The sequence below is a fragment of the Sceloporus occidentalis genome, unplaced genomic scaffold, assembly GCF_023333645.1.
Source record: "Sceloporus occidentalis isolate IW3139 unplaced genomic scaffold, rSceOcc1.0.p SCAF_16, whole genome shotgun sequence".
Taxonomy (NCBI): Eukaryota; Metazoa; Chordata; class Lepidosauria; order Squamata; family Phrynosomatidae; genus Sceloporus; species Sceloporus occidentalis.
The window spans coordinates 4,680,678-4,694,194 of NW_028316996.1; the positions used below are offsets into that span (position 1 = coordinate 4,680,678).

Genomic DNA, 13,517 nt, shown 5'->3' on the forward strand with positions numbered 1-13,517 from the left:
GACCGTGGTCGTGGTGTCGCGAAGGAGGGTCTGCACGTCGCCCGCCATAAGGAGGATGTCGTCTAGATAAATAATGGCGCGGATGCCCCTCGTACGAAGAAACTCCATAACCGGCTTTAGTAGCTTCGTGAAGCACCAGGGAGCCGAGCTGAGGCCGAATGGGAGACAAGTGAACTGCCAAAGGCGGTTTCGCCAATGGAACTGCAGAAAACCCCTGTCGTCCGGGTGCATGGGAACGGTAAGGTAGGCGTCCTTTAAGTCGAGTCTCGTAAACCAGTCGTTGGTACGTAAGAGGTCGCGGAGGAGATGTATGCCCTCCATCTTGAAGTGACGGTAGACTATGAATGCATTGAGGGCCCGCAGATTTATGACGGGGCGAAAGTCTCCCGACTTCTTGCGCACTAGAAAGATGTTGCTTAAGAAACGAGGGGAACCTGACGCCCGTTCTATAGCCCCTTTGTCCCGAAGCGAGCAGAGTTCTGAATGGACGAGAGCGACTGCCGCGCGCGCAAATCGAGGGGGGCAAGGAGGAAACGCTTGGACCGGAGGCGAAAGGAACTCCAGACGAAACCCTAGGACCGTCTGAAGAACCCAGGGGTCCGAGGAAAGGGCCGACCACGCATGGAAAAAATGGGCGAGTCTGCCCGCAATAGGTAGAGAGGGAAAAACAGGAGAGATTTTTACCTGACGCAGTCTTCCCCCTGAAGGACGAAGATCCTCTACCGCGGTAGGCTCCACGCTGGAATGGTGTGCGGAAGCGGGACCGGAAGGTGTTGGACGACTCCTGATATCGGGGTCTTGAGCCGAAGGTGGCTGACCTGCTGGCGGCACGACCCCTCTGCCGGCCAGCCCTGGCGGAAAAACGGTCCCCGGATCTGAACACCTTCTTCAAAGATGTCTGCGCCTTCTCCAAGGAGGTGAAGACGGTAACGTGACGCGTAAGATCCTTGAGGAACTTCTCTCCAAAAAGCAGCCCGTTCGCTTCAGGACCAAGCTCCTTGGGGGCCAACTCCACCAATTTGGCATCGAGCTTGAAGAGAGCCGCTTTACGGCGCTCAGCTGACAGGGCACAATTAGCATTTCCCAGAAGGCATAGGGCTCTCTGGGTCCACTCGCGAACCAAATGCGGATCCAACGGAGATCCATCGAGAAGGGCCTCGTCCGCCATCTGAAAAATGTGAGTAAGAGGACCCGTAACATCCAAGAGCTTGTCTTGAGTGGAACGCAGACCAAGCTCGATCCCCTTCCTGGGATCCTTGCCATTCCGTGTGAGGAACGTAACGAATGATTGGTCAAACTCAGGTGTATTGGTGACCTTGGCGGGAACGGTTGGCCGGGGGCATTCTGACCGGAGCCGCTGGCGAACCTCTTTGTCCAGTGGTCTGCGGACCCAAAACTTGACAAACTCCGCAATGTGATCCGATGGGGTCCATTCGGTGGAGCGTGGATGACGGATTGCCCTGGGGTCGAAAAGTGGGATGCCCATCTGATCGGTGACCTCAAAAGGTTGATCCTGCTTGGAACAGGAGGGTTTGGGGTCGTCGGGTGGCAAAACGGGAACCAAAACAGAAGGAGAGCCGTGACCAGAGGAGCCCGCCTGATACTCATCTAAGGTTTCATATTCTGCCTCTAGGTCGGCTGATGGTGACTCGGGATCTGTAACAGGCCTGGACCGCTTCAGAGGACCCTTGCCCTTGTCCGAGAGGGATGGGGCAGCCGCCCAACCACGTTTGCGGGAGGGATCCCGGTCGGTGGGGGAGATGGAAACCCCATTGTCAGATTCCTCGGCCTCAGCCGGAATGATTGCCTGGCCCGGGCGGGCTTGTTGAGCTTCAGCCAGAGCGGCGGGCAGAGAGGCCGCTAATGCAGTACGAAGCCATGCCTGAAAAGCTGCGGGGATAGGTGTCTCCGAATCATCCGCCATAATGCCCAATGTGTTATCTGAAACACATAAAGGGGAAATAGTAAGAGAGAGGCAAGGGCAAAACCGCTTGTATAATGAGGTAGCAGCTCCTAATAACAATACTGTAATATAGCGGTAGCAGAGAGGCGGGAAAAAAGGGGGGGGTCACCCCCACCAGACAGCAGAGGGGTTCACCCTCGCAATAAAAGGGTACGTGACCCTGTAGTAAATGGTGGGTCCAAGACCCAAATAACCTGAGAGCCAGAGGCAGCAAAGAGCCAAGGGGTTCACCCTCGTCAACGTACAAGGGGGGGGTTCACCCCAACAGGCAGGTAACAAAACAAGTGTGAGATGCAGGCAGGCTAACGGTAAATATATACTTTTTTTTTTTTTTTTTTTTTTTTTTTTTTATTATATATAGAATTATCTAGTTAGTTCAACTCAGTTATCTGCAATAAAAATGAAAAAGAGTGGCCGGGAATCGAACCCAGGACCCTAGAACTAAAAGACCTGCACAGTACCACTGTGCTAAAGAAAAACAAAATGGCCGCGCCGCGTGTTCAGACTAAAGAAGCTGAGCCGCGCGCGGGGAAAAAAAAAATATATAAATAACGGCTGGATTGTGAACTAGTAGTTCACAATCCGAGGCGGCATAAAGCAGAAAAGCTGGACGAATCCGCCGCGCGGTCTCCGATACAGGAGACCACGCGGTAAGAAAACCAGCCGGGGAGAGGAAACACAGTACCGCGGCCGGATTGCAGACAAACAGTCTATAATCCGAGACCGCGGTGAAGGACGGGTTGAGTGATCCCGTCGCGCGGTCCCAACCAGGGACCACGCGGCCGGAAAGCTCAAACCCAGAAGAAAAAACCGTCGCGGGACGACACAGCCGCGCGGATAGAAGCCCGCGAAGTCGCGTCACGCGGCAGAGATGCCGCGGCGCGACCGCGAGGCGCAGGCCCACGTGACCGTCGTACAGATAACGACGTAGACACGCGGGAGGAAAGTAATAAAACGAAAAAAGGGGAAAAAACCAATGGAGGCCAAACAATAAACTAACGAAAATAAATAAAATAAACAGAAATACCACAATAAGAAAAATAAAATAATGAAGGTAGGCCACAGAAATGAAAACCCAATAGCTAAATAACTATACCAGATAAGGAAATAAGTAAATAAGTAAATAAGTAATAGGCCTAAATAACAACCTTCCAGATAGGAATAAGTAATAGGCCTAATAATTAAGGCGAATAAAATGGAAGGTTCTCACCTGGAGGCTAAGCAGCAAAGAAAGAGGAGGAGTGACTGGACTTTGTATCATTTATAGGGTCTTTGGGCTCTGTTCTTATTGGTTATTTGTTCTTTTATCATTAACTGTTTTGCTGCTGGAGGTTATTCAGTAAAGGAAGTAATGCAAAATACGAAGCCTCCTGTCTTGCTGTAAAATTCTGTGTCCTTGCCTAAAAACAACTAAGCTTAATGAATCGTTAATCTAGATGGATGCACAAGCTGGGATATCCAACACCCTGGGACTGGAGCCGCGCAGCCCTGGTCTAGAATTCTTGATGTTGCTTCTCCCCAGTACCTATTGTTCCACACTGATACCTTCCAGGAGTTATTCAGTTTCCACAATGAAGATTCAAAACACATTTTGTGCAGCAGTCTGCCTTTCCCTGCTATTTCATTCAGAACACATTGATTACATGCACACAAATAGGAAGACCAAATTCAAAGACATAGGAAAATTAACGAATGTCCATTTCAGCATTCAGTCCTGCTCCATGGGAAGGGATGAGAATAAAGTCTTACTTCTGAGACTAGGAGGCCGTCACCACAGTAGTAATTGCTAGATTTAAATTGTAGCTATCAATTAAATGGTCATATAGTATTTTAGCAATCTTGGTAACCTAAAGATATTTTAAACTATGGCAAAAAATATAAGACATATATTGAAAGTACCTTGGCTGTTGGTGAGGAGCGTTTCCCACCAAATCCTCCAGCTCCAACAATAAACAAGGAAAACTGGTTGTAGCATATGAGGTCCTTCCCACAGTATGTGTGTACTACGGTAAAAAAAGAAAGCACGTTCAGCAGCACTTTCTAATAAATAGGAAATTAACAATCACACAGAACTTACAACTATGAATATGTAATCAACAGACTACGAGGACAAGCAATTGTACAATCAATAATTTAATAAAAAAAATGCACAAGCAGCAATTGGTTTTTGGTTACTGTGACTGTGGAGATGGGTATGTGGATATCCTAACAATGCTTCTTAAAACAGCCTCACTGTTTCTGCCTAAGGTGTCGTTGTTTAGGTTTACCCACAGCAGCTAATCCAAAACATGGATTTTCTGTTCATGGCATGCATTAGTTGGAAGTACACAAGGTAGAATTGGGAACAATAACCTTTAAAGGCTTTGTGATTAACCACTTGTCATCTCTGTAGCTTCTTACCTACCTTTCCCCAGCCATCAACCAAGCAAACACACACCTGAAATTTTACACTACAGTAATGCAGTCATTTTTTCCTGCATCTTTTGTAAATGCCACAAACTGAACGTGTTTTTCTTCTTACTCTTGAGCATATCTCTATGTCTAGCGCTGCCTACTTAATACTAGATCATAGGCTCTATGGAGCAAACACATCCTTCCTTAGTGTTGGTCTAACTACTTCAAGTCCCAGAGAAAATAGAATGGTCTTTGTATATTAAATACAACACTGTATACAGTAATGCCATTTAGTTTTGAAGATAACCTACTGAAATTGATCTCATTTTGTTCCAATACATTTCTTTTATCTGCAGATCTGGAGGCTGCCATTGCTGTCAGTAATATACAACACTGAGCTGGTTCTTTATGGTAATGGTAATAAAGCTTTGCTTAAGTGTCAGGACTCACCAAGGCAAATGTGGCACCATGCATGTACACTTGAGTCTGTGTTACGCAAGTGTCATCTAGTCACATAAATCTTGCACTCTCTACTCCATGTTTGATGCCTTGTTTTATGGGCCTCATTCATGATCCTCCAAATGCTCAATCAGTAGATCACATAATGTCTCTGAAAACCTGTGTCTGATCTATATAACCTGGTTCTCTCATTTGAACCATGCTCTTGTGTAATTAACATCACTTGTGGAGTTCTCCTGTGTTTCTGGTTGTGACTTTGCATGTATTTGGACTTGTACAACAGCGAGAACAGGGAGCAGGACATGTGCTACTGCAAAATTAACTACTGCATATAATGGTTTAGAGATTCCCTGCACTGGGTTTCTTTCTGGCTCAGATGACCTTCACTTCACTCAGAAACGTGAATGGTTTCCCTTCCTCCAGTTACTGCGGCTGCAAATTGCCTCGGTGTGAAATGCTTTTTGACAGGGATTTGTATCACAGAAATGCTGAATGTAAGGGCAAGTTTGCAATAAGACACAGGATCAATGTATTCTTCGGTACCATTAACGTGTCATTAACTATTTCAATGACTGCAGCGCTGGAAAAAGAAGACTCTTACCATCCAGTAAAATGACTGCCCCTGAGCCTTTGTCAAGGATGTCTGCCACCGTGGTCTCTGAAGTCAACTCTCCTATTCGAAACATAAAAAGCAAACATGAGTTCAAAACAAAATCGAAAATATATAGGAAAAGATGCTTCCAACCTACCTACTGGTTAACATCCAAGGCCTTTTAATAAACACGAAGCTCTTTAACCCCTTCGTGACAAAGGCTGATTTTACTTTTTGTACCCTTCGTGACAATGGCCGTTTTAACATTTCTGCGCTGCTCGTGTTTAGCTGTAATTTTCTTCTTTCCCGTTTACTGAACCCACACACATTAGATATTGTTTTTTTCAGGACAAGAAGGGCTTTCTTTAGATGACATTGTTTTGATTGTATCATATTATTTACTATTAAAAAAAGTATAAAATATGGTGAAACATTTAGAAAAAAAAGTTTCTAACTTTTAGTGGAAAAATCTTTTACTCATCTATAAAAGGTAATAAAAAAACCTGCTAAATAGATTCTACTATTTGTCCTGAGTTTAGAAATACCCAATGTTTTTATGTTTTTTTGCTTTTTTCTACACATTATGGGGCAATAAGTACAGGTAGCGTTTTGCTATTTCAAAGCCATTTTTCCAAATCTGGTAATTCTTCCCCCCATGTGCCATTTCGGGTATCTTTGAACCCCCCAATGCAATTTACCCCATCAAGATATATATATTTGAAAACTAGACAGCCCAGGGTATTCCAAATGCTAGTATTTTAACCCTTTCCAAGCACTTATTCTACCATCAGCCTTTGTCAAACTTTATGGTAGTAATTTTTTTTGCATTGGTTTTTTCACACACATTTTACTTCAGGTATGAATAAACAGGTTCTGGTATATGTCACTATCATAAAACACCCCAATATGTGTTCAGCAACATCTCCTGAGTACAGCGATACCTCACATGAATGATTTTGCCTGGCTGTTTGGGGGCAAAAGGGCCACATTTGGGGCATGCACATTTTTCGATGTTGAACTTTGGCGTTTGGCGATCCACTGCCCATGCCCTATTTGGTAAATCTTTGAGCTGGGCCATTTCAGTGTGCCCAACAAAACCATATATTTTTAAAACTTGACACCCCAGGGTATTTTAAATGCTGGTATTTTAACTCTTTGCATGCACACATTTTACCACCAGCATTTTTTCAAAGTTTGCAGTAGTATTTTTGTGTGTGTATTTTTCCCACACACACCTACTTTATGTATGAATTTACAGCTCCTGGTATATGCCGCTGTCACATGACACCCCAATATGTGTTCAGCAACATCTCCTGAGTACAGTGATACCCCACATGCATGGGTTTGTCATTTTTGGGGGGAACTAAAAGGCCACATTTGGTACGTGTGCATTTTTCTAATTGGAAATTAGATGTGTGGCCATCCTTCCCCCCGTGTTAATTGGGACCTTGTTGAACCTGGCCAATTCACTTTACCCCATCAAGTAGACACCCCATGGTTCTCTAGAGGGTCTGGAGACCCTCTAGCGAACTTTTTCATCTTTATTGTTTTTTTTCCCGGGCCACCGCCATCTTGCTGATGGCGAAGATCACCGGCAGCTGCGGCTGTGACCGTTCTCTGGAGCGGTCACAGTCCATCCCAAGGTAAGTGTTTGGTGTCGCTGGATGCCTCCTGATCGAGGCATTCCAGCGACACCATTTACGTTTTTAAACGCTTTTAAAACGGGCGTCCACCGCCATACAAAGTGGATGGGGCGGATGTTGACGCCCCGGGGAGGGACCAGAGATGGCCCCTTTGTGCCAATCATGGCGTTGCTGAATGCCTCGAGGTCGAGGCATTACAGCAACGCCGTTTCGGTGCAGAAAGCGAAAATAGATCACTTTCTGTACCCGTTTAAAGACGTGCCGGTCCTGGACCGGCAAATGTCATTAAGGGGTTTAAAAGGATATTAAGGTTTCACAACAGAGAACATGACCAGGGCCTCCTTCACAACTTTTTTTGCAGGAAACACAGGTTAAAACGTAAAAAAAGAAAATGTTTCAAGCTAATTATGGGTAAAAACTGAAAAACTAAGTGAAAAACAGTTTACACATTCACCAACTGATTAAATCAGGTATTTTTTCCCCAATTTTAAAAGTAATTAAAACAACTTATGGTCTTGACCTTATAATTAAAGTTACATAAACAGATTCATCAGAGATTCATGAACCATGAACTTCACTGGCAAAAATTTCACAAGAAAGGGTAAATTATTTCACCGACAGATTGCAGACTGTCATCTTTGCAAATTTATACACCAAATAAAGCTTGTCATTAGCCTTGCTTGAGACACCTGAACATCACGCGGAGAGGGAATGCACATTCTAGGACGTTCTGGGTCTAGGCCAGCAAATGAATTGGTCTCGTCTTAAAGAATTACATCACTACTGGAGGAGTATAATTAACCTCTGTGCTATAAATGGGTCTTAAAATATTCCTGGGCAGGTAAGCTTTCAATTATATCGTTCGCTTAAAAGGAACATTCAATCAGTGTTTCTTCTATGAATTTATAGCAGGGACAGCTCTGCAGCTGTTGTGAAACCAGAGGCGTATCTACTGAAAATAGCACCTATGGCAAGTACTGAAATTCCGCCCCTGTCCAAATATCTAAAACCCATTTACTAGCCCCTGCTGCCTATATATATATATATATATATATATATATATATATATATATATATATATATATATATATATATATATATATATATATATTAGACCCTGATGCCGATAGCAGGTATAGATCAACACACAAATCCAGAACAATTGAAATTCACTTGTGATCTCAGCACTGAAGGTATATATCAAATAAACAGAATCAGACATACAAATCCTGTATTTGCGGGTATACAATAATAATATATGAAACGTAGCATTGCAGGTATAGATCAAATAAATACATGGAAACAGCATTGCAGGTATCAATAAACTGAATAAGACATATTAACCCTGTATTTGCAGGTACACATAAATAATGTATGGAAACATAGCATAGCAGATATGGATCTACAGAATAACACAAAAACCCAGAATTACAGGCATAGATCACAGGTTGCACACCCCAAAGCCAGCCCTGGCATCCTCACTGCCCGCATAGAACCTGAACAGCACCCAGATCACACACATAAGATTTGCCATCTTTGTCCCCAAATAGCCCAGTACAAGTCAACTTTGTCCCCAAACAGTCCGGCCTGTGCCATCTTTGTCCCATATACACCCTGCCTGTGCCATCTTGGTCCCCAAGCCTCAAACCTCCTGCTAGTGCCATCTTTGCCCTTCCACAATTATACATCTATGATACACACAAACACTTTTACAGTCACTCGCTAATTCACACTTTAATTCAGACAACTCATACACACATTAACTTTGCTCTCTCTCATTCAGACAATTCATCCACACATTAACGCATGCTCTCCCTCATTCAGACAACTCATCCACACATTAACTCATGCTCTCCCTCATTCAGACAACTCATGCTCCCCCCCATTCAGACAACTCATCCACATATTAACTCATGCTCTCCCTCATTCAGACAACTCATCCACATATTAACTCATGCTCTCCCTCATACAGACAACCCATGCTCTCCCTCATTCAGACAATACATTCACATATTAACTCATGCTCTCCCTCATTCACTCAATGCATCCACACATTAATTCACACTCTTTACTTATATCTACCCCCTCTTCTTCCCTTATCGCTTTCTACCCCCTCTCCTTCCCTTATCACTTTCTACCCCCTCTCCTTCCCTTATCACTTTCTAACCCCTCTCCCTCCCTTATCACTTTCTAACCCCTCTCCCTCCCTTATCACTTTCTAACCCCTCTCCTTCCCTTATCACTTTCTAACCCCTCTCCTTCCCTTATCACTTTCTAACCCCTCTCCCTCCCTTATCACTTTTTAACCCCTCTCCCCCTTTGTAGTTCTCTCACCTTGAGGTCCAGCGACTGGAGCACGAAGCTTCTGTCTTCCTGCACTGCAGCGGTGCCCGCTGCTTCACTGCTGAGCGCCGTAATATGACGTCATATTTTGGCGCTCAGCAGTGAAGCAGCGGGCACTAGCGAGCGGCTTTTAAACACTGTCTTTTTTTGATGTGGGGCATAAAAAAAAAGGACAGCGTTTAAAAGCCGCTCGCTGGTGCCCGTTGCTTCACTGCTGAGCGTTGAAATGTGCCGTCATATTACGGCATTCAGACAACTCATCCACATATTAGCTCATGCTCTCCCTCATACAGACAACCCATGCTCTCCCTCATTCAGACAATACATTCACATATTAACTCATGCTCTCCCTCATTCATTCAATGCATCCACACATTAATTCACACTCTTTACTTATATCTACCCCCTCTCCTTCCCTTATCGCTTTCTACCCCCTCTCCTTCCCTTATCACTTTCTACCCCCTCTCCTTCCCTTATCACTTTCTAACCCCTCTCCCTCCCTTATCACTTTCTAACCCCTCTCCCTCCCTTATCACTTTTTAACCCCTCTCCCCCTTTGTAGTTCTCTCACCTTGAGGTCCAGCGACTGGAGCACGAAGCTTCTGTCTTCCTGCACTGCCGCGGTGCCCGCTGCTTCACTGCTGAGCGCCGTAATATGACGTCATATTTTGGCGCTCAGCAGTGAAGCAGCGGGCACTAGCGAGCGGCTTTTAAACACTGTCTTTTTTTGATGTGGGGCATAAAAAAAGACAGCGTTTAAAAGCGGCTCGCTGGTGCCCGCTGCTTCACTGCTGAGCGCTGAAATGTGCCGTCATATTACGGCGCTCAGCATGAAATGCCGGCACCGGGACAGAGGTAGAGGCCTCGTGGAGGAGAATGAGGGGCGCCGAGCGGTTTCTAGGCGCCCCTCTCTCTCCTCCGCATCCAAAAAAAAAAAAGACGGCGTTTGAAAGCCGCTCACTGGCGCCCCCTTCAAATGCGCCTATGGCACGAGCCATAGGTGCCATACCCTAGATACGCCTCTGTGTGAAACTCCCATGACTCTTAGGCAAGCATCTTGTGAGTAGCAGTTCCTACTCCACAAAAAAGCACGCTGTTCTCTGGCACTAATATTTATAAAGAAAATATATATATGAGGTGAATAACACTGATAATTTTGTTATCATGGCACCTGTCAGTGGGTGGGATATATTATGCAGCAAGTGAACATTTCGTACTCTAAGTTGATGTGTTAGAAGCAGGAAAAATGGGCAAGCGTAAGGATCTTAGGCACTTTGACAAGGGTCTGCAGTGGTCCAAGGAGGAAAAGGGATGAACTGGCGAAAGGATCATGGGTGGCCAAGGATCACTGATGCACGTAGGGGCTGAAGGCTGGCCCGTGTGGTCAAATCCAACAGACTAGCTACTGTAGCTCAAATTGCTAAAAACGTTAATCCTGGTTCTGATAGTAAGGTGTCAGAACACACAGTGCATCGCAGTTTGTTGTGTATGGGGCTGTGTAGCCACAGACCAGTCAGGATGCCCATGCTGACCCCTGTCCACTGCCGAAAGTGCCTATAATGGGCACATGAGCACAGCATGGTTCTTAGAGCACAGCTATTCTGGTAGTTAATTTGCAATTCTTTCAGTTGGAATCAAAACATCACATTCAATCATAGTATTAAGATGAAATATTGTATTGCAAATTCCAGAAAGACGACACCTTTATTGGCTAACTGAAAAGTATTAAAGTACAAGCTGCCAAGACAACATTTGGGTTTTATTTTTATAAAAGCCATCGGTCCTTTAAGATTTTTTGCTTCTTGTGTCTGAAAACATAAAAGACTTTCAGTGAAGAGGTGTGATCTTGTGAGCGGCACTAGCTCTGTGGGTCATAAAATCAGATCTCACTTCTACCCATCCCTCACTCAAATGCCTTAAACCCTTGTACTATAAAGGGAGACACTGATAGCAGAAAATGCATGGTTCCTATCAGAACAAGAAAGGTGGCTGAACGAGTATTTTTATATAAAACCATAAATACAAGATATTTTTCAAAGACCGCACAGTGGATGAATTGAAATGCATTTCTCGAAATGCCATGCCAAGCGTGCTATCACCTGTGTAAGCAGGTTTTGAGTTATATGTCTAGACTAAACCTGTACACACAGGGTAACTTATAGGTTTGACTTGATTGCTTCCAAGAAATATGACTGGTTTGGGTTACTCTCCAGCACACAGCCTATAAGTATAGAAAGACTGGAAATCCTGTGGATGTCTGAGGTGTTTCTCTATGGGCACATTTACGAGGTAACCGTGAGAAAGTGGATTTTCTGCACGAGTGTCACAAGGGTTTTCAACGAGAATCGTACTGAATTAATATATTTATTTCTTTTTAGGAGCATCTTAAAGGGTCACTGATGTTTTACATTTTACGGCAGTTTAGATATGGCTTCTGTGTGCTTTGGAAGCGTTAAATATTACAATTGAAAACACCATCTATTATCTGATGAGACCAGTTTCAAGACTGTACTTTAAACCATATATTCCTGAAGTTATGGAAATACATTGGTTTGTGAACAGCACCACGTTGATAGTAATCTATTTTTTGTACGCAGCATATTTACTTTTTTGGATCTAGCATTTATCAAATTAAAATGGACCAAATGCGCAAACATTCCAAATTCCAGATAAAGGGGAAGGAAATCAAATGTCTCCTCAAGTCTAAATCATACTTTAGGACGCAGCTAAAACCACCCACTGGCACCTGTACCAGTTACGGGATATCTGGAAACATCAACAATAGGTTTAACACCAGCAGGTTAGATACAGCTTACCATCCAAGTCTAAAATGTACACCTTATAGTAGGCAGCTTTTGGACCCTAGTCCATAGTCAGTACTAATATCTTACAAATGTTTTCATCTGTATTTATAGGATACATCAGTTATGTGTCATCATTAAATGATGAAGCCTACACATAACCATTTGTTAGATGAATGAAATATGGTACATGACACATAAAGGCTAGCATGTGACAAGTGCAGCTGCAATTTTTCGCAGCAAGATGATAGCACTGCTGGCCGTAGCCTTGCAGAAGAAAAGAGTGCCACTGCACGTATTGATATACCTTTTAACCCTCTGTATGGCACTCTGCCTCCAGAAATGCCGTATAGCCAGTCTGGCATATAGGGAGTTAAAAGGCATATCATGGGGCAGAGTGGCATATAGGGGGTATAAGGTCATTTCTGGAGGCAGAGTAGCATAAAGGGGATTTAAAAGGCATATCACGGGGCACTCTTCCTCCAGAAATGCCTTATGCCCCCGCCCATATAACACCCCCCTCAACTTACCAGTGCTTCTGACTCCCGGTGTCTCGTGGGGGCAGCGGGTGGAGACCAGTGGGGCTTCTATGATTGAGCACGTGATGCCGGTGCTCCATCATTAAAACCCCAGCGGAAGTGCCAGCAGTGGCGGGGGTTGTATGCGTCCATTGCGCAGATGTGGAAGGTATACGCGATGCGCGTAGACAACCTCCGCTGCTGCTGGCGAAAGTGCCGGCACTCTTTGATAGAAGCCCAGATAGAAGCTGGCCACAGCGGAGGTTACCAGACAGAAAGATGCAGGTCCCCTGCAGCGCTGCTTAGTCTCATAGTCAGACCTCTATTTGAGGTCGGATTATAAAACGGCCTTGATTATAACCATTTGCTCTAAAAAAAACCTTTTCTTGTAATCGAGCAAATACAGTAATATCAAAACAGAATAAAAAAAAAGTAAAAAACATTTACAATAGTAAGCTCACCTCGTCTCCGCATTAGCTCACAAAAAAGCCTTATATATTTTCTGTCATCAATAAAATATAAAGTTTTAGGCATGCACATAAATCCTAATTTTGTAATTTTCTATTGCACTAAAACAGCTGCTGTGTGTATGGTATTAAGAGGGAAAAAAAATGACAGTTTTTCTTGCCTTTTTCCATATAGAGCTTGCAGTTTCTTTTTACAGTTTTGGAAGTGCTAATAATGTAATTAAATCTGTTAATTGCAGATTGTGAGATGTTTGGACTAAATTTTAATGGTAACCATTTACATAAAATCTGAACAGGCTGTTGATAAAAATTCACAGCTCTGTCTTTTCAGATGTTT

The 13,517-nt window shown here is 44.1% G+C and overlaps 1 protein-coding gene across 3 annotated transcripts in view; it reads right to left on the bottom strand.

Annotated features, from left to right (window-relative positions):
* LOC149302957 (peroxisomal multifunctional enzyme type 2-like) overlaps positions 1-13,517 on the bottom strand; it is an 88,736-nt gene that overhangs the window by 42,582 nt on the left and 32,637 nt on the right. For all 3 annotated transcript variants that reach the window (XM_089481771.1, XM_089481772.1, XM_089481770.1), the window contains exons 13-14: positions 5,418-5,489; positions 3,863-3,966 (exon numbers count right to left, since the gene is read on the bottom strand). In XM_089481771.1, coding sequence (XP_089337897.1) covers positions 3,863-3,966; positions 5,418-5,489 — 176 coding nt within the window. The remainder of the gene's footprint in view (positions 1-3,862; positions 3,967-5,417; positions 5,490-13,517) is intronic.